A 20589-nucleotide genomic window follows, 5' to 3' on the forward strand; every position below is an offset into this window, starting at 1 on the left:
CAGACTTTGTGATCATGTTTATTCAGTAGTAATGTTATTCTGAGATGAAGACTGGAAGACAGGAGAAACCTCGAAGTAAATGCATACCCAGATGGTCCAATCGTCAATTTCATCATCATGGAAGCATCCATCGTTCAAAACAAAAGCTCATTTTATGCATCTGGATGAATGTCCTTTGATACACATCATTCGTGCCTTTGGTCTTATGTAAACACACAGCGTTATCTTAAAGGACAAGTCCACTCTAACAAAGAGTTGATTTGAATAAAAAGAGAAAAATCCATCAAGCATAGCACTGAAAATTTCATCAAAATCGGATGTAAAATAAGACAGTTATGACATTTTAAAGTTTCGCTTATTTTCACAAAGGATTTATATGCACATCCTGGTCGGTATGCAAATGAGGAGACCGATGACGTCATCCACTCACTATTTCTTTTGTATTTTATTGTGAGAAATATGAAATTTTCTCCTCGTCAAGTGAAACAACGATTACTTCCTCCATGAAAATGTGGAATTTGCATTGTTCAATACTATATGGTTCAGTCAAGTTGGTCCTTATTGTCAAATCTGTAAAAAATGAAATATAGTATAATTTATATATATAGTATAATTCAAACAAAAAAAGAAAAGAAAGAGTGAGGGACATCATTAACTGTCTCATTTGCATGTCACTGAGTTGTGCATATCACTGTTTTGTGAAAAATAAGAGAAACTTTAATATCATAACTTTCTTATATTAAATTTTCAACGTTATGCTAGTTTGATTTTTCTCTATTTATTCAAATGAACATTTTTCTGGGGTGGACTTGACCTTTAAAACTGTTATTCTCGCAGCAGTCTCTTTAAAGGTATCATGTGTCTGACTGGACATCTTTGACTAGAAGTTGGACTTCATATTTCAGCTCTGCACACCATCTACATTCGTTTGGAGCACCTAAATTCTCCTGTAATACAAATGAAATGAAAACAAAAATATTGAAAATTTCAAGGCTACATACCACAAAGCTTGGCAATTGTTCAGAGAACGGTTTCAATGTCATCAGTAACCATTTACATATAGGCATTTAAAACCCATCTTTGCAGCAGTTTGTTGATTTAATATTTCAATATTTGTAATGTTTTTACTTAAACGCAACCCCTTTGGGTCTATTGGGAAAAGCACAGTATAAAGAAATTATGATGACATTGAAGACAACAGCAACAAAAATATTTTCGCAATGATAAAGTCCTCCTTCATTCTTTATCTTCAAGTTAGGCACCTCCACAAAATTCAGAGCCACGTTTTTAGCAGGATGCTTGCTCAGTATCGTTTCTTTCCGATCCTTTCTTTTTCACAGACATGAAAATTGGGAATGGAGGAAAGCCAGTATAAGAAGCTAAGAGGGATACCTAGGCCCTGTCTTACAAAGAGTTACAATTGTTCCGATCAACCTCAGCTATACGGAAATCCATCAATGTCATAATTTCTACTACAGGAAATTTGCACAATGTCCTTCGTTAAAAAAAAAAAAGAAAGCAATGGATGTATTAATATACATCATATCTGGAAAATATTTTGAACAAACATGCAGTTTAGATGTTGACGTTGCTGGCTTTCCATAGTTGTGAATGATTGGATCAATCGCATCTCTTTAAGACGGGGCCCTGGCATGGCACAGACGTGGGTCATGGTTCCTTAGATGTATAAAATATCCTGCTGATGATTTACCTCAATAAGATGTACTAATTCAAGAAGTTTGTTGACATGGATCTGGAATCTTCTCCTAACATTTCCATTCTGTAGTAGATGTACTATGATGCTGCTAGCATGACGGTCATCTGAGTGATCTTCAAGAAAAGAAAAAAAAGGAGTGATGAGATTAAATGAGCAACATTTCAAAGCCCAAAATGCAAAACTCACTGTCGATACCATCGTCCAAAACTACTTTCAAACAGTCAGTGGTTCCATTTTCAATCATGCAGTCTTATTATAATTATGCCCCTCCCGCCCCAAAAATGTTCCTCTTCACTTTTAAATGGTAAACAACAATATCATGATTTAATTATCTCCAAGATCAAACCTCATTTTAATAATAATACAATTATAAAGTGCTTAGTATGCATTATATTGCACATTTTCCTTGTCTTTTGATCTTTCCTTGCTTTGTTAATCAATTCTGACAAATGATGTATCATTTTATCAATTATCAGGCTTGGGATATGATTTTTCAAACTTGATAAAAATCTCAAAATTTATTTTGGCCAATTTTTATGGGCTTCAAACTGCGTGGACTCAAGTATTAATCAAGAAAGAAATAGAAAAGTCTAGAAGAGAAGAGGAAAAGGTGTTGGGTTCATGTTTAAATCATCCTAATGAAAATGCTAATGGGGAAACTACAATGTAGGACCACAAGAACTTGTTTTATTGACCTTTCTTATAGTTAACTTTCAGAATATCAATATCAACACTGAATGACAAATCGACCATACCTTTACATACAGTGAGTGCACAGTCTATCAATGATCCGACTGACTCATCTCCTAACGACGTCACATGATCTACGGCCAGTCTCCGTGACTCCATGACGTACTCTTCCTCCTCACTCGGCAAATCGGCAGCATTTCTTCTCAAGGCGTCATACAATAATGAGAATGCTAACGTTCCAAGCATACTGTCCAATGATGTTCCTCCTGATGGTGGCACACTTTGGAATCCCGACGATGATGATGGTGACTTCGAAGCTGATTTTTCAAACATGTACCTTTGAAGCATGGCATGTTCTAGGAAGCTTAACACTGTAGATAAAGGAAGATATCGGAGAGTCTTCTGCACGGAGAGATATATTTTTTTTTTAAAGAGACAAAAAAGGCAGATATGAAATTATGCCGTTCAAAGATGATTTGATATCAAATAATGCAGACATGGGACAGAAGACTGGGAAGATACCTTGTTACACAATGATACTATAAATCCCATTGTTATAAAGGTCTACAGTTTGCCTACAAATTCACAAACAATTTTATAAAACACAGCTAGGCGACCTTTTATAGAAAGAGTTGCAATCAAACACAACTCCAGAAATCAATTAAATTTTGATTTTCAACCAATCTCTGGCTCATATTTTGGACTTGTACTTTATTATATATTTTTTTGTGACGATGATGATCCACAGCATCTATAAGGCGTCATATTTCTGTTAAAATCATTTATAGTGTTTAAACACACCTCTTGCAGAAACAGACCTCTGAATACACATTCTTTGTGCAATTGAAACAAAATAATAATAATTGTGATATACACAACTTCACAACTTTACAATCCCATTCCCAATTATATTTTAAAGACATTGAGTATCTAATTCAGATGGAAGTGCACTGTCTAAATCTTAAGTATTATCATTGTTTTTTATTAAAATAATTATTATGTTCAAATTCCTCCAAACTCATACATACCAAAGCTTCCTGAATGAGAGCAAGAACCCTTGTCATGGCCTTTACCGGATCAGGGTGCCTCTTGTAAACCTGCATTGCAATCTACATAACAGAGAGCAAATAGAGGGATATGATATTGACCTGTTGACTACCGAATTGTGTTTTCAGAATTCCCATATGATTTGTACACGGACTTACTGGTTCCTGGAGGCAACAAGTAAAAATGACAACTTGGGATTACTGTACAACAATATCTATAAACAGAATATTGAATTGTTCAATCCTAATCATTCATCCCAAGTCCTAAAAATCCTGATCCATTCTGGATGAATCTATTCTCACCCCATTTAATTACCCTTTAAAGCAGACTGACTACATGAAACAATGATGTTCAATTTAGAACTTCTTTGGCATACCACAAGACTATTGGCATTGGCAGCAACAGAATGAAATTTGCCTTATCCCTTCTCTTATAAAGTGCAACTCAATAGCTTCATTTTCATTTTGAACATACCCAACAATTTTTTTTTATAGATAAAGCACATGGTGAATCATAAACATCACAACGTTATGTGTACTACTATGCATGCATGTAATGACCTCTGTATTCTTTGACCTTTGACCTGGTAACCCTCAAATCTACTCAGATCATTGTCATTCCCTACATGCATGCTGACCAAAGATTGAAGATGATTCATAGAAGAGTTATTTCATGGTTATCATAACAACAAAACCGGGTTAGATGGATGACCTGAAAACTTTATATCTTTGGTCATTTGCCAATCACCTATGGTGGGCGAAGGCATAAAAAGGCGATAAAAAAGTTCCTGACCTTGTTTACAGCATGAGCTCTCCGCAGCAGTTCCACCTCTCTGTTGCCATGGATGATATGATAGAAGGGATGAAGGGATTCTGACTTCTCCTCTGATTTCATCTTGTTTGTAAGAGATGACAAGTCTTCACTTGATGCCCCTAAACAAAGACAAAGGCTATTTGATATCAACCTGTACATTAAAGTTAATATTGCTCCGTATGTTTGATTCCCCTTGTACACACATACGGGAGTTTGTCAATTTGCAAGTGAAATATCAAGTGTGCGGACAAGCCCCCCTACCTGTATGTTTGATGCCCCTTGTGCACACATATGGGAAAGTTTGTCAATTTGCAAGTGAAATATCAGGTCCACAGACAAGCCCCCCCCCCCTGCCCCTCCTGATCATAATGCAAATAGATAGTTTGACACAAGACTGACTGAGACTTTGAGACATGTTATTATGCACAACCAATACATTCATTACTCTCCACATCATCACTCCATTCATTGTGTACAAATCCACTTCTTAATAATTGAGCTAAGTGACTAAGTCTGATGGCAAATGCTGAAATGCAGGTATGAATTGTCGAAAAGGCAGCTTTGGGCAAGGTTTTTTTTTTTTACCAAATCATCAATTATTTTGTTCTTGACACACAGAACTATAATCTTTTGCAAATAAACGTTGAGAAAAAAAGCAATAATTTTTTTTCAGCTTTAGCTTACCCATAGATACATTGAATACAAAGTCAATGAAGTCAGTATGTGGCAAGGGAGGTCTCCCACTGGTTCCTAACACATTATCAAAGCATCTGAAAAACAAAACGGCAAAAAGAATGGTAAATAATTTAAATTGACAATGTAATGAAAACAAAATATCAAAGGTAGTACTTTTAGTCCGAATTTTGCCAAAACGATGTCATTTTCAAGGCAGATTTCTTGTCTAAATCAAATTAAAACCTCAATCATATTTTATGATACATGTAAGCAACATAACATTGGCATTAACATTGTCTATTCATTCAGTTTCCAATGTCCCAATATTTTAATATTGTAATCATATTGTTGCAGCTACAGTAACATGACCATGATTTTGTCTCACATATCATTGGCCCTAATATTGTCTATTCATTGTTTCTAATGTCCCAATATTTTGATATTGTAATCATGTTGCAGCTACAGTAACAGGACCACGGCTGTGTCTGTTACATACATGAAGCGTTGTGGCCCAGTGGATTAGTCTTCTGACTTTGAAACAGAGGGTTGTGGGTTCGATTCCCAGCCATAACGTTATTTCCTTCAGCAAGAAATTTATCCACATTGTGCTGCACTCAACCCAGGTGAGGTGAATGGGTACCGGACAGGATTAATTCCTTGAATGCATGAGCGCTGAAAGGCAGCTTGAGCTAAAGCCGGGGTAATAATGATAATAACATCGCGCCTCGGAATAGAATATTTCTAGATAGATGGCGCAATATTAATCCCTATTATTATTATTATTATACCTATTTGCGATGATGTAGACAGGAAGGTTAAGATCTGAGTTTGTCTTGCAGCAGTATCTAGTAAGCTCCTTCATAAGAGATGAGTTCAAGGATGGTAGATAGTAAAGACATTCTAACAGACGACGTTGAGTTGATTCATCTAAACTGTCCATCAAAGCATTGTCAGGAGCTATTATAAAGAACCCCAAACAGAGACACATATACTAGTTTTCAGTCTCATTAGCACATACACTTACATATAGATAAAGATATTGGCTTTAAACATATTCTGGGAGTAAAAAGTTATTCTAGTAAATATTATCCTCAAAGGAATATGTACACAAAAGTAATATTTTGAGCTTTTGGTGTCAGGGTTACATACAAAATAATACAAAAAGTCATGAATATAGCAAACTTACAATATCATCATCATTATTATTGTTATTATTAATATAACTATTATTCTTATTACTATTATTGTTATTATTATTATTATTATTATTATCATTATCATCATCATTATTATTATTATTATCATCATCATTATTATTATTATTATTATTATCATTATCATTATTATTATTAATTATCATTATTATTATCAGTTTGGTGTCACCTGTGCCTGGGAGGCAAAAAGAAAACAGGTTTCTCCTCCCAATAATGGGAGGGGGGGGTCAGGTGAACCACTGCACCGGGGTTTATACCTCTCCACAGACCTCATTCAACTTATAGATTAAATGAATATACATGAATATAAAATACCTATATACTGGCATTTTCACGGTAACTGACGTAACACAGCACAATTTTTGTTTTAGAGATAATCATACACACAATGAAAAGTGTGTAAAATTGTGCCGTGTAACACACAGCGACAAATCGTCCATAGACTATGTACAACGGATAGATCGTCTCCGCACAGCGATTCGGAGACCGCTGATTGGTCAATCCCGCAGATCACGTCATGACTACGTGGTCGCCAAAATAATTCCTTCGGACTGCGTGCGGAAGTATTGATAGCGATAACGATATCCGGTCACGTTGTGTACGCTGGAAATGGTCTTGGTTTGTGATCGGATCGCTCCGGTATAGATCGAAAATTATCGAAACTCTGCAATTTCATGCATATTCACGCGATGCTCCAAAACCCGGAAGCCAATTGACTTTGTGCACGTTGCGATAGACTTTACAAATTCCAACAAACACGATGCCATATCGACGCTAATTCGTAAGATTTTGACGGAAAAGCAAGAAGTAATCGAAATTCGCTTACCGGTGTGGTATCGGTGAGAAAATAGATCCTCCGAGAATACCTTTTATAATTCATATAAAATATAGGAAAGTTAAATTTTAGGTTGATTTTGGTACGAGGTGATAGAGAATTGCACACTTGTTTTGGTGGAATACTGTATGGGGAAATGGAAGGCTTGCACTGTGCATGCTTACTATATTTTCAATCATAAATTGGCTCTCGGCAGTGGCTGGATGACGTCATGTAATAAGCAAAATGTACACGCCCGCTAGCGTTGAACGCTCCGCTATCCGTTGTACACAATTTGTCGCTGTGTAAAATCAGTTATATATTATCTTTTTATGTAATAATAACTTACAAAGCCATTGTGGCAAGTGTTTTTCCATACACTGGACTGCTTGGATATGGCCTCTGGATGCAGCTACCAGAAGAGTATGAAGGGCCTCCTGGGAGATACCTAGTGGGCTAGACCTGGCTTCCTCTATCAGCATACCCAGGCTATCAAAGAATGCTGGAAGCTTCTCAGATCTGTACATAGATTTTAATGGTTAATATTCAGAGAAATAATCAATGCCATTACCTATTGTACAACGCCTACTTAGCTTTTTGTACGCGAGCAAATGGGAGGCTGAATGTCAAACTTTCGTCCTGTTACACAAATGACGTACCATCCAAAATGTACCGTTGCACGGCTTTAGGAGGTGACGTCACAATACGATTTAATTCATTGCGCTCAGTAAAAATGAAGGTGCAATACCCGTATAAGCCTGCTGGCTAAATGCGCAATGCTGCCCAAGGTCATGTGCGCTTGTGGGATTTTGCTTTTCGCTTTCAGTATTTTTGCTCCCTTTTCATAGATTACTACAGGGATAAACTCTTGTTTTTTCACACTTTCGCTAAATTCCGAGGCGTTGTACAACACAAATAGCGAATATTCTTATTCGTGCAATGGTGCGTGATTTCGCATTCGGTGAAAGAGACGCTCTATTCAACTCGGCTAACGCCTCGTTGAATACAGCATCTTTCTTTCACCTCATGCGAAATCTTGCACCATCGCACTCATGCCTATTCGCTATTTGTATACCATCTCACTTGTAACAACACTTTCACCTACAAATACTGACCGGTCAAGGTGCTTATAGTTTATTTGCATGATTATTAAAAGGGAATGTGTCACTTTGTGAGCAGCCGATTGTAAACATTCTCAAACAAAGATGAAACATGAGTATGAGTGCTTGTATTTGACCTGAAAAAAGAAATAGACCAAAATATAGGATGGAAAACTCTAATTTAGACACAAGGGGCAATATATTAGCCTGATTCTGAGAACCGTCTGTAAGACGCATTAAGCCTATGCCCAGTTTTCTCAAATTCAAAAAGTCTGTTGGCTGTGTTGACTGCCTTCTGCTGTGTGTAACTCCTATGCACACACTATTATTTGTTGCACTGTACATTCAGTGTACCTTGTACGCACTGTATGTAGGTCATGCTGGGTTCATCTAGAGTTTATGTGTTGTAGTGTACAGATTCGCTGTATACACATAGTCATTGAAACCAACCCCCAAGTATTTTCAAACTTTGGTTTACACCTCTAAAGTTTGAAAATAGTTCCTGTAGATATGATACTTTGAAACTTTTGGGATGGTATTTTTACACCATAAGCCTACGTTTAGCCCATTTTCAGGAACCAAAATGAGCATGGTTTAAATCAGAACAGAGTGAAATGATCACTTTAATCTTAAATGATTCTTTATCCCGATCAATTTTTACTTACTCAACTTGTAGGAAGCTGTACCTACAAAATCTTGCATCTTCAGGTCTCCAAACCATTTTTATTTTGTGTTAGGTTTTCTTGTATGGTAGATTTTAACTTAGTCCATTTGTGAAATAAGTTGAACCAATAATTGAAATGTAATGAAAATGAATACTTACACGTTATCATAATCCGGCCTTGCTCTATCCAGACAGACTGATCTCAAAGCTTTCAGAGCTCGTAGCTTCTGCTGTGATAGAGGATGGGATGTCCTGTAGTACACAAACAGGGCATCTTCAAGGCTCTTAATCGCTAAAATGATAAAAATTCGAATGATTAAGAAGAAATATGATTTGTATTCCACAACTGTTTCAATCTCGATATGCTATGAATTATTGTCATTTGGATGAAATTTGAAGTACTTTACTCAAATAATTAATTTTGAATTGAAGGAAAAAACTCAACATTTATCTAATATTTGTATGTACATCCATCAATTAAATAACTTTTCAAAAACTATTTACGTCCGACACCTGTTCCTTCGAAAAAATCCAAACGCCCTCTGCTATTCCTTGTGTGTATTTAACTATTCCAAGGGTACCTTGTGAGTGTAATTCTTTCAAACACTTCCGTGAGATGTATTATTTGTATCATAACAGCTACTGTAGTAGGATTGATTCCTTCCTTGAATACATTGAGAAATGCTGATGAAGCTGGAGCTACCGCTGGGGTAATGATACTTGATCTTTGTATCCTCTGGGGGAAAAGAATACATAAATCCAAATAATATTGTTATCATAATCTTACTCTCATCGTCAGCGGGATTGCCCATCATCTGCTGTACAACATCCATCAAGACTTCTTGCTCCTTCTGAGCCAACGGATATTCACCATCTTCTTCTCTCAACACATCCTCCACGAACTCCCTCACCATCCCCATCCATGGGCGTGGCTTGTTACCCTCGGCAACCAAGATACTCAATACAAGGTTACATGCAGACAGGTTGATGGGCGTGGCTCCAGATGACCCCATGGGGGGCTTGCTATTACCCTTCTTGTTGGTGGTATAGGCATGCTGGTGGAGTGCGTATGGAAACCCTTGCTGGAACTGCTGTCCAATTTTGCGTTGGTATGTCTTCCTCAGCTCATCCAGAGCCTGTCACAGAGAAATTAATTTTGTGGAATGTTAAAAGACATATTACCCTTTTTCTAGGTATCATACAAGTGCTTCCCAAAATGACTGAACTCAAAACAGAATTATGTTTTCAAATCTTTCCAAACTAAGAATAACATATACATGCATACAATACATAACAAATTTAGAAATATTCACCGCTAGGTCAATGCATATCATTTATCACTGCTCTCAGTGAGAAATTAAAAAAAAAAATACTCAAATTGGCATGGTTGAACAGGATGGGCCTTCAAATGCTCAACTTCTTTCTGTCTACTGGAATCAGATGGTCCCTTTACAGAGCCTATGGGAATTACAGATATAATAATCAACTGGATGACCATTGCTGTAGCTGATGTACAAAGACTATTGGAATTACAGACTATAGAAGTCAGTGGCTTGTGATAGAAAAGAGCACAATATAAACTTACACTACGATTGCCTTTCTCATCACAAGCTCTATCTAAGATCACCCAGACAGTCTGTAAGATGGCTAGCACACATCCTAACGTCTCCTCCTCCTTCTGACTGATGGTGACCCCTCCCTGACCCTTGACCTTTGCAGGCAGATTGACCTCTCCCCAGCATTGAAGGAGGAGTGGGATCAAGGTCTTAGCCACATCCAGTATAGCGTTGGGATCAGACAGGAAGTCAACACCAAGGCTTGATGCAGATTGGTCATTTCTGGCATACAGAAAGGTGAAATGAAATATCAAATGAATATAATAACATATCATATGAAATCAAGATCCAAACCTTATTGTTGAGCTTCAACATCCATCTCTTTGACATTCAAGAAAAATATAATTATATTTTCAGCATATTTACTTAGTTTTCATATCATATTGTACAAATATATTTTTTTAGGGAATCAACAAAAAGACAATATTAAAGAATCTTAATACAGTTTCCTGTATCGCAAGTTTTAAATGTCCTCTTAATGTCCTCTTCAACTCAGCTCTTTATATATCCTTCACCTCCCCTTTTGATATCATCCTTGTCTTCTCCCCCTCCCTCACTCTCATACTCTCTCTCCTTCTCCCTCTCATTTTTCTCACAAACTTATTTCTCACACGCTATTAAACACAAAGCAGAATTAAACACATTGACAATAAAGAATCCATTTTTCTGTCACACTTCTCTTACACTATATATTAAAAACTTTATGCCTCAATAGTGAGTGAATCTCCACAAACCTTAAGATAAATGGTTTTGGTCTGCCGCTGAATGCTCCATTAGCTTTCAAGATGGGAGCATATGTTGGTTTGCCTCCCTCAGACTTGACCTTGATAGTGTGATGTATGTCACTCCTGTCTGGTAAAAACCCCTTTTCTTTGGACTCTCTCATGACATCAAGAAATTTCTGTAGCATTTGGAGGACCTATAAAAGGAATCATGAAAATATTGTTATTTCTTTTGTTCGAAATAATGCAATGTTTTACAAAGATGATGTCCTACATGTAAAGTAAAAGTAACTTTGGGGAGGCGAGATTTTTCTTACATTTCTTTTTAATTTCCACATCTCTGCTTTAAAATGCTGTTAACTAGAAAGCTTTGTGTCATTGAGTGAATCAAAAGACAAACAATCTGCTTTATCAGAGGTTTATTGGACAGTAAAACAAGTGTCACCTGACTCCTGCATTTAACAGAGCCTTCTAACCTAGTGACATAAAACATACATTGAGTTACTTTTACGCAATAGTAATACACGGTCATCAGAATCATACCGAGCCAACTGTCAAGGAAATAGATGTAGTCACTGCAGTTACTTGCTGGACCTCAAAGGAAGTCGAGGCTTTAAAAAATATTTCTTCTTTCCAAGCACAATTACAATCTGGAATGCACCAAGATGCTTTGGTAGTTACACATCAAGTTGCTTCTCAAGTCAATACAACCCACATAAAAAGAACTCCTTATTCCACACCCCATTAAACCAATAAATATTACTTAAAATAGAAAACAGATGACCAAGAAACAAATCAAAATATCTGTCAAACCTTGAGTCTCCATTTCTGCCCGGCAAGCTTGCCACTGGGGTTGACCTTGAGGCTACTAGAGCTACCAAGTTTGTTCCTCTGCTTGGAGATGAGATGAATGAAATTTGTCAGGAGCTCCTTACAATGGGGAGCAATCAAACCTGAAAGAAAGAAGGAATGGATTGACTCATTTTTACTTTCAAAAGAGAAGTGGTGAAGAACATGGAGTAGTAAGAAACAGAAAGAGGGAGAAGAGTGGTTGAAAGGGGGGGAGAGGAGTAGGAAGCAGAAAGGAGAAAGAAGAGGAAAGGGAAGAACCAGGAGGAGGATGAGTATGAAGAGGAAGAAGATAAGAGGGTAGAAAGCAGCGAGTAGGTGAGGATAAAGGGTGAAAAGATGGAGAGAAGGATGAACAAATTTCAATCTACAAAAAAAACATATCTCTACAGCATCATTTTATTCAAGATTAAGGATAATCAAGATGAATTTCTATTGGAGGAAGATGGAGAGAGATAATGCATGGAGAGAAGATAGAACAAATTTTAATCTACAAAAAAAAAACATATCTCTACAACATCATTTAATTTCAAATTAAGGATGATCAAAATGAATTTCTATTAAAGTATACACACAAAGAAAATTCACGAAAGTGATGATTATAGACAAATTATATATGAATGGAAAGGTCTTGTCTTTTTATACACAAATATGTCACTAAAAAGTCTTATCGATGTCGTGGAAATGCAAGAAATGAAATTATTAGAGACCATTCTAAGCCCCCCAGCCGCCCCCCAGACCGACAGTTCACGCAGTGAAAACAGTCGAGAATAATGACGTCACACAATAATCGAGCTCATCATCCCTCTGTGCATAATACACTGAATCACCTTACTGACCTCTTCAATATCTTCCGAATTTTCCGTTTTCTTCATGTAATGTGACATCCGAATTCTGTTTTCGACAACTTCAGACTATAAGGGAACCAGAACTGTGTTATTTTGCCCGTTTTTTATTGAATTGTGAACTGGAAAGATCGATTTTGTCCACTCGACAGTCTTCGTTGTGTTGCTCTACTAACTATTGAAAAACTCCAAGCTGCACGGTCCCATTCACTTGCTCCCGATGCATGTTGCAGGCTACGCTGTTTGATCCAGTCAAAAGTCAAGGTAAGCATGTTTGGAAACTGTACTTGTTCTGACGATGCATTCAGGTCAGATGACAGATACAGATCTGATATAAGTTTAGAATCACAGAGCTGCCAACATTGGGATGATAGAATCCAGTAGATTTCGCGGAGGTATGATTTTGTGAGGGAGCGGCGGAACGTTGTCCCACGGATGGGAGTTTTGGGTAGCAAAACACATTAAGAAACAACATTTGATAGTAACCGACAGCTGTCTAAACCATCAAAAAAAATTCTGATAGATGAAATGCACATTAGAGAGAATTTATGAATTGTCATTGACTAAATATACACTTCAGGCAATACAGTAGATTTTTTAAATAATTCATAAAAGAATGCATTCAACATGAAAATACCTTTGCTTTAGTTTAATTGGCCAGAGGGGGAAGGGGCTGCAGTAGTGGTAAACATGGTAAATGAGCTTTATATGTGGACTGTTTAAAGTCTCTGAGGGATTCCTGTGAAAACTGTCACACAGTCCCATTCTGCTTGAAAAGTATCTTTATACTTCGACAAGTATTTTGTCGTCTTGGTCTTGGATGACTCCATCTCCATGATCTCCATGGTCACTGGCGATGCGATTGTAGTGTGGATGAATCGGGACGGGGCGTGCTTCGCACAGCTCAGCCAGCCAGCGCCAGGCTAGCTCACTCACGAAAGAGAAAATGTTCGAATCCGATCAACCCAAGTGAAAGTAGGCGAAAAAATCTCCACTTTGCTTCTAATTCTTCAGGATTGTCAATAAAATTATTCCTGAAACTGAAAGTCGAGGTGTAAAAGTAATCCACTTGTTAATCCCATCGTTGATCCACAGTTTCAGCTCGAATAAGGCGCAAGCAAGCTTACGAAAAATGCCTCGCAGTGCTCGTGAACTTTCCTTCTCGGAGCTTCCTGGCGCAGCGCGGCTGGAGCCCCGCCGGGGCGCAGCGGCGGCCATGTGCATGGAGTACCGCTGAAGAGTTTTCATCACACATTGCAGAACCCGGAAATAAAATGGCTTGTTAGACTACTTCACCAGTCGTTCAGTAAAATTATCTTCATTTACATGGGAAATCAATGTACGATTATACAAAAACTGGTAGAAGTTACTGGGTAAAATGAAAATGTGATAAGGAGGTTCCACGTGGGTGTTAGGGAGTTGAACATGCTAGACTCATTAAACAGTCGTTTGTATGAATTTTACAATTTAACAGCTAAAAATCCTGATTATCCGGGAGATTTTGGCATGGGGTCGGGAGAACGGGAGATTGGATCGCAATCCAGTATTCTCCCGCAGGATCCGGGAGACTTGGAAGCTCTGGAATCATGCATTTTGGCATAACTACTATTAAAATTAAAAAGTTTTTATTTTAGAAATAGGAAATGTTTTTGTACAATTCCACCCAAGGCAAGGGTTCATTACATGCCGCCACGCACAGAAAAATCAAGCCATAGAAGTCGTGTGTTGTGGACCCAAGAAGTGAGATCCCAGACGCCTCCAGGCTAAGCACGCGCGACCCACTAGTTAGAAATCCACTGCCAAACGCGGTTCGTGGTGCGGGGTTAGTATACTTAATACGTGTGAGTGGCACAATTCCAGCAGATTTTTTCTTCAGATTTCTAAAACTGGTCAGGACTCAGGCAGGCAATTAAATTATTTAGGAGCACTGAGTGGTATGGACCATGGCTGAAAATCTGCTGTTTCAGAGGAATGTTTAAGTTTTTATTATACACAGAATTATATCACCATGATGCCGATGTCATGAAGCCAGACAAATTTTCAGCAGTGATTACCCTGATTCCTGGCCAAAATCACTCACACGTATTGCGAGGTTAGTATTAGTATACTACTAGTACGTATTGCGAGGTTAGTATTAGTATACTAACCACGAACCGCGTTTGGCAGTGGATTTCTAACTAGTGGGTCGCGCGTGCTGGGATCTCACTTCTTGGGTCCACGACTTCTATTGCTTGAATTTTCTGTGCGCGGCGGCATGTAATGAACCCTTGGGTGGGCCAAAATTAGAGTCTGGTGTTTCTTTCTGATTAGAGTGTTGCTGCATATATGTATGCGTAATGCCTTCAACAATGAAGATAAATGCAATCTTTGTAATGACACAGAGACTCAGAGAGCACCGTACCTCAAGTGATGTTCGTGTAGTCTCCACTACTGGAGTACTGCTACAGCCTACACTACGCTACACACTTACCCGGGTAGGTGTGGCGTACATGTACGGTAGTGTAGCGGTAGTGAAGTGGAGTGGGGCCTACACAAACATCACTTGAGGTAGAGCACCAGTGTTCTGAGTGGAACTTTTCAGGTGTCTAAACCTACTATCATTTGTTGTTGACCGGGAATTACATGCCATCGCACGTCATCAATCATCACGATAATTAAATTCATACTTTGATTTGATTATTTAAACTATTTCTTTTTTTCTCTCTTCTACACACAGATCTGCACAATTGCTAACTCTGGTGACTTCTGGTCTCTGCTTGCTACCTCAATCTGGGAGATTCCATCATGTCCTTTTACTATGATTTGGATATAGCCATTTTTTTCTTCACTCTTTCCAGGACCTACGGTTTGCAAGTTGTGGAATGATAATGATACAAAAGAAAAAATTTCTTTATCAATCTTGGAAACAATTTTGAGCACAGTTTTGGAGAGAACTAAGAAATTTTACTCGGACAGGAATACAGCTTGTCAAAAATAATAACACACAATTTAAAACGAAAGAACAATTTTAATGTTACTAGGGCATTTTGCGAGAAATGTTATACTCAATCACACGTCCCAAATCAAGGGAAAGTCCTTTGATTAAACATGTAGTTGAATTGCGATTGCAACTCGACCTTATTACGCTTGAATTTGAATTTAAGACTTACGCTTGATTTGCAATTGAACATAAGTTTCTTGCAGTGCCCCATAATTATGTTTTGTTATCAGATATTTAACGTGCTGATTTTTCTCAAAAGGTATAATATATTTGTCCTTTTAAACGGTATTTGAATATGGGTACGCCTTTTATTTGTTTTCCACAATATTTATTGCATGTATGAACAGAAGTGAAATATTTATTGTGAAGCACTGTGAATGTTGTGTGATGGTTCATCATCAGACTGAAAGCCTGGTGGATGTGAGGAAGTGGCCTGGATGAAAGAAAAGTGAACATGTGTCCAATTACTGATTTGCATATTCTAAGACAATTTTGTTTCTGGATAAATTTTGCTATGCATTCCCTACATTAAGAGTAAAGGAGAAGTCCACGCAATCAAAAATTCATTTGAATTTAAAGAAAAATAACAAGATATTGCAGGAAATTTCATAAAAACTTTGATTCAAATTTATATAATTACTATTTTAACAGTTCCGTAAATATAACCTATTGTGATCAGATGAAGAGTTTCCTATCGTCAAATCTGCAAAGAATAAAAAACAAAATGCCACAAAAAATAGAAACGAATGTGATGTGAGTGACAACTCTAATTTGCATATCATTGTTTTGTGTATATGACTGTTTTGAGTAAAAACAACAAGGGAAATCACTCTATTCAAATAATTTTTAGTTGATGTGGACTTGACTTTTAACTCTACCCCTCCCATCCCGAATAAGAGTAGAAATAATCTAATCAAGAACTTGAAAATCAAAAGCAGCAATTAAGAAGCAAGATTTGATAAATACAGGTCTGAATAGAATTTCACAAGAAAATAAAAAGAGAAAAAAAAGATGGGTAGGGACGGGGAAGGAATAAAAAAAAAATACCCAGAAAAAAAAAATCCGAGTTTCGAACCAGGGTCCTCGCACATGACAAAACAATGGCCAACGCATTTGGCCACAGACCATGGCCCTAACAGGAAGGCATTTTTAAGATATATGAAAGAAAGTCCGCTCGCCGCTGTTTCCTAATAATGCTTCGGCAATTCAACTGCAATTTCAGTCATTTCGCGATGGATATTGCCGTGTTTTTTTTGTGATTCCTGACTTTGCTACTTAATGAAATTTCATAATTTTTGTTCAGTCATAAAGAAGAATGTCTATGCTTTATATTGACTATAACATTAATGTGACGCAAGTGTGATTTCTACGTGAAAATATGCTTTGTTTATTCACCTATATTTCTTGAAAAAAAAAAAAAAATCTAAGCTAAATATCGGTCACCAAAATACGTTAAATGTGCACTTTTTTTCACTGTTCAGTAAATTCAAACTTTTATCTATATAACAAGACCAATCTTAAGAGGAATAAACAATTCTAAGAGCAAAAAACGCTGATTGGAAAGATCGTCTCCAATGGGCTGCTGTCAGCTCAGCTGCTCACTGCTCATTGTGTGACGTCACTCAGCTGGAGCTCGCAAGAGGACCGGTGGAAGGCAGAAATATGGCATGAAAATAAATCATTTTTGAGAGCTGATTTCTGCAATCTCTGATCACTATTTTGAAAAGTAAAGTTATATATCTGATTAGTTAAACTTCCCCTTTACAATGATGACCACATAAAGTCATTATAAAATACTTTTGATTCTTTGGATGTATACTTTAAGTTTGTTGAGAAAAGCATGCAGATATACAAGACAAAAATTCATATTCTGTATCTTTGTAAGTTTTCTTGCAAATAGTTACCTGGGTAGTGTTGGAGAATCGTTTCCGTGACCGACAAGGAATCAAGCTGGACGTCCTCTTGGATATGCGTCATCGCACAGCACAGATGCATACATATCGTAGGAAAGAACGGCGACATCTGCTGAGATGCAAGCGTATCCATGACAACTCCTAAGAGGGTGGTGCCTGCCTGACGTACCGCCCCCTCCTTGTCGGTCATGATGGTGGAGAGGGTGGGGATGAGGGTGGGGAGGTGTTCCGGGATGAGGGATGGGTTGGTCGTGAGGAGGGTTTTGATTCCTTGAATGGCATTGGTGCGTACCGAAGAGTTGTAGTGGTTCACTTGACAAAGAAGTTCCTAATGACACAAGATGAATAAAACACAAAAGAAAAGAAGATGTGGATAGCAATATAAATTATACTAATTTTTCAATACATAATTTCTGAGGTTCAACTCTTATGAATTATATGCACAGTGATGGTATAATTTCTTGCAAAAGTTGTTAATCTGTTGGAATGATAGAATTCAGCAGTCTATGATTAACCAATCCCGTCAAGTTTCCCTGCACGTCATGAATTTTATTTTAATATTCTGCTTTCTGAGAAGCTTGCTTTGAAATTGAATACTCATTTTTGACACCCTTCCCTTTATTACAGAAACCGAAGAATTAGCAGTTTCTGTTTTAAAATCATTCAAGCTGCTCAATCATAGGGATTGAGAGAAAAATATAAATATTTTCAAATTAAATACACTGATCTTGTAATTCCTTGAAACTTAAGTATTTGTTAAATAAAGTACTAAAATTACAAATCTCTCAATATTAATTTCTTGTGTTCAAAATTTATTATGATGGGAAATAAAAATTTCTCTCTTAAAAAAATATATACCCTGCATCCCTGGCCTTATTCAATCTTCTCCTTTGGGTGTACTGCCCAACGCCCAACAGTGGAAGCCAACCGGGCAGGAAGTGCGCAGATGTTGATGGCGTGGATAGAGAAGATGCTTTTTAGTCTTTACCTTGCTTAAATTACTGATATTAATAACTTTTGTATTTTTTTCTTTGGAGGCAACGATAGGAAAGAGATCCATATGCACCCCCACCAAAAATAACAAAAGATTGTTGAGACTTCCGGTTCGTTCACTTCAGATTTTTCTATCATTTCTTTACTGTTGCTTACCTTAGTTGGGACTCGCACTCACCTCGTTTTATCTGCAGTCAAGACCTTTCCCGCTATGCTAGCAAGAAGCGCTGATACCGAAAGGGGTATTTTAACAATTATCAGCCGATAGTCCGACTAGTCTTGACTCACAGACCCTTTACTGACTAAATAAACCGATATCTATGGACAATTACATGCACTAGATCCTGCTCGAAATTTGACGGAATAAAGCCATATTTTGGTATGTATTTCCAGTCCCCAATCATACATGTTTTATATTAGGGCTAGATATATTATTCGGAACCTTGTCCATGTTTTTATTCTCAATTTTAGTGGGGGTGCATATGGAACTCTTACCCAACGACATTAAGGTAAACAACCTGTTTATCATTCCTAGGGAATACTGGGTCCCGTCTAGTTATATGCACAATTGATCCAATCAATCTCAATTGTAAGGAAATCCATACATACCATAATTTTCCAACAAGATATTTGCACAATCTCCTGAGTAAACAAAGAGAATCACACTGAATCTTCAAGAGAACGATGAATGTATGTTATACATCATATCTAGAAAATATTTTGAACCTGTATTTAGATGTTGATATTGCTGGCCTTTTATAGTTGTGGTTGATTGGATCAATTGTAACTCTTTGTAAGACGTGGCCCTGAGGAATGTTGCATGATTCGTGTAGCAAAAATTAAAAAAGAGGAAACCGTACTTGAATGTTTTGTTTTCTCTGTGTGACAGGTTGATCCCCATCATTTGCTGATGCTTTTAATTGTTCTCTGATTCGAATAGAACGGGACTTGAATGTGGTATCCGTCACATTGTCTGCCTTGGCCAACTTCTTTCCAACCTTGAGCTTGACCTTCTGAAAGTCTTTCTTCTTCTCCTTGTTCTTTCTTGCACTTTTCCCCATGATCTAAAATATGAAAAAAAACATACAAGAAAAAAAAAAAAAAAAACATATTCTCGCATAAACTGTCAGATGTGTTGAAAAGAGAGTATATGTATATGTTTTCAAGTGTGAATGCCCTCAAAAACTTTAATTGGAAGAATGGCAGCATTTACAAAAACATATTGATTATATGTATTCAGTTTTTTTCAGTTTGATTTCCAGACATGAAGTCAAGAAATTGTCAATGGATGATGATAATGATGATGGTGAAGATGATGGTGATGATGGTGAAGATGATGGTGATGATGATGGCGATGTTGATGATGGTGGTGATGATGATGATCATTAGAGTAGAAGCCTTTGTAATGTTGAAAGATACAAAATGTTTGTTATGCCAGGAGTTCTGAGCTAGATGATATCAGGATAGTATGGAAAATCATAAGATTCAACCTGCAAGAGGAATTACGGTAAGGACAAACATAGAAATAAAAAAAGATATTAAAGAAAAGATTTTTAAAAATAGATGGTAGAAAGAAACAGTAGGGATTGCAATATGAATAGGTGTAACTTTAGGGCTTCAGTTACATGTAGGATAGGAGGCAGAGGAGACACAGGAAAGGGGAAAGTAAGACAGGTGGGGGCGGTCAAAGAGAGGGAAGGGGCCGAGTCTCATGAGAAGGGGGAAAAGGAGGAGAGAGTGGAAGATGAGAAATCAGACTTGGACCTCACTCTTTTGTAGACAAAAATCTGGCTGCGTGAGGCTGACTTATCTCAATTGTCTTTTGATTTTGTTACCCTATGATAGAAAAAAGGGAAAGAATTCCTTATGACCCGTCCGCTAATTTAACATAATACTTCTCCAAAATCCCCTTCTTTCGTTCTCTTTTTCTTCTATTT

The 20589-nt window shown here is 37.3% G+C and overlaps 1 protein-coding gene across 3 annotated transcripts in view; it reads right to left on the reverse strand.

Annotated features, from left to right (window-relative positions):
* LOC129275294 (testis-expressed protein 10 homolog) overlaps positions 1-20589 on the reverse strand; it is a 22934-nt gene continuing 2345 nt past the window's right edge. For 2 of the 3 annotated variants that reach the window (XM_064108852.1, XM_054912098.2), the window contains exons 2-16: positions 19513-19716; positions 17651-17987; positions 11886-12025; positions 11085-11269; positions 10320-10572; positions 9522-9870; positions 8894-9026; positions 7320-7489; positions 5731-5899; positions 4952-5037; positions 4247-4386; positions 3436-3516; positions 2473-2809; positions 1712-1830; positions 1-947 (exon numbers count right to left, since the gene is read on the reverse strand). In XM_064108852.1, the coding sequence (XP_063964922.1) occupies positions 855-947; positions 1712-1830; positions 2473-2809; positions 3436-3516; positions 4247-4386; positions 4952-5037; positions 5731-5899; positions 7320-7489; positions 8894-9026; positions 9522-9870; positions 10320-10572; positions 11085-11269; positions 11886-12025; positions 17651-17987; positions 19513-19713 (2793 nt within the window). In that variant the 5' untranslated portion in view covers positions 19714-19716 and the 3' untranslated portion in view covers positions 1-854. The remainder of the gene's footprint in view (positions 948-1711; positions 1831-2472; positions 2810-3435; positions 3517-4246; positions 4387-4951; positions 5038-5730; positions 5900-7319; positions 7490-8893; positions 9027-9521; positions 9871-10319; positions 10573-11084; positions 11270-11885; positions 12026-17650; positions 17988-19512; positions 19717-20589) is intronic. The other variant, XM_064108853.1, reaches the window with a different exon arrangement.

The sequence above is a fragment of the Lytechinus pictus genome, chromosome 13 (assembly GCF_037042905.1).
Source record: "Lytechinus pictus isolate F3 Inbred chromosome 13, Lp3.0, whole genome shotgun sequence".
In the NCBI taxonomy this organism is placed as follows: Eukaryota; Metazoa; Echinodermata; class Echinoidea; order Temnopleuroida; family Toxopneustidae; genus Lytechinus; species Lytechinus pictus.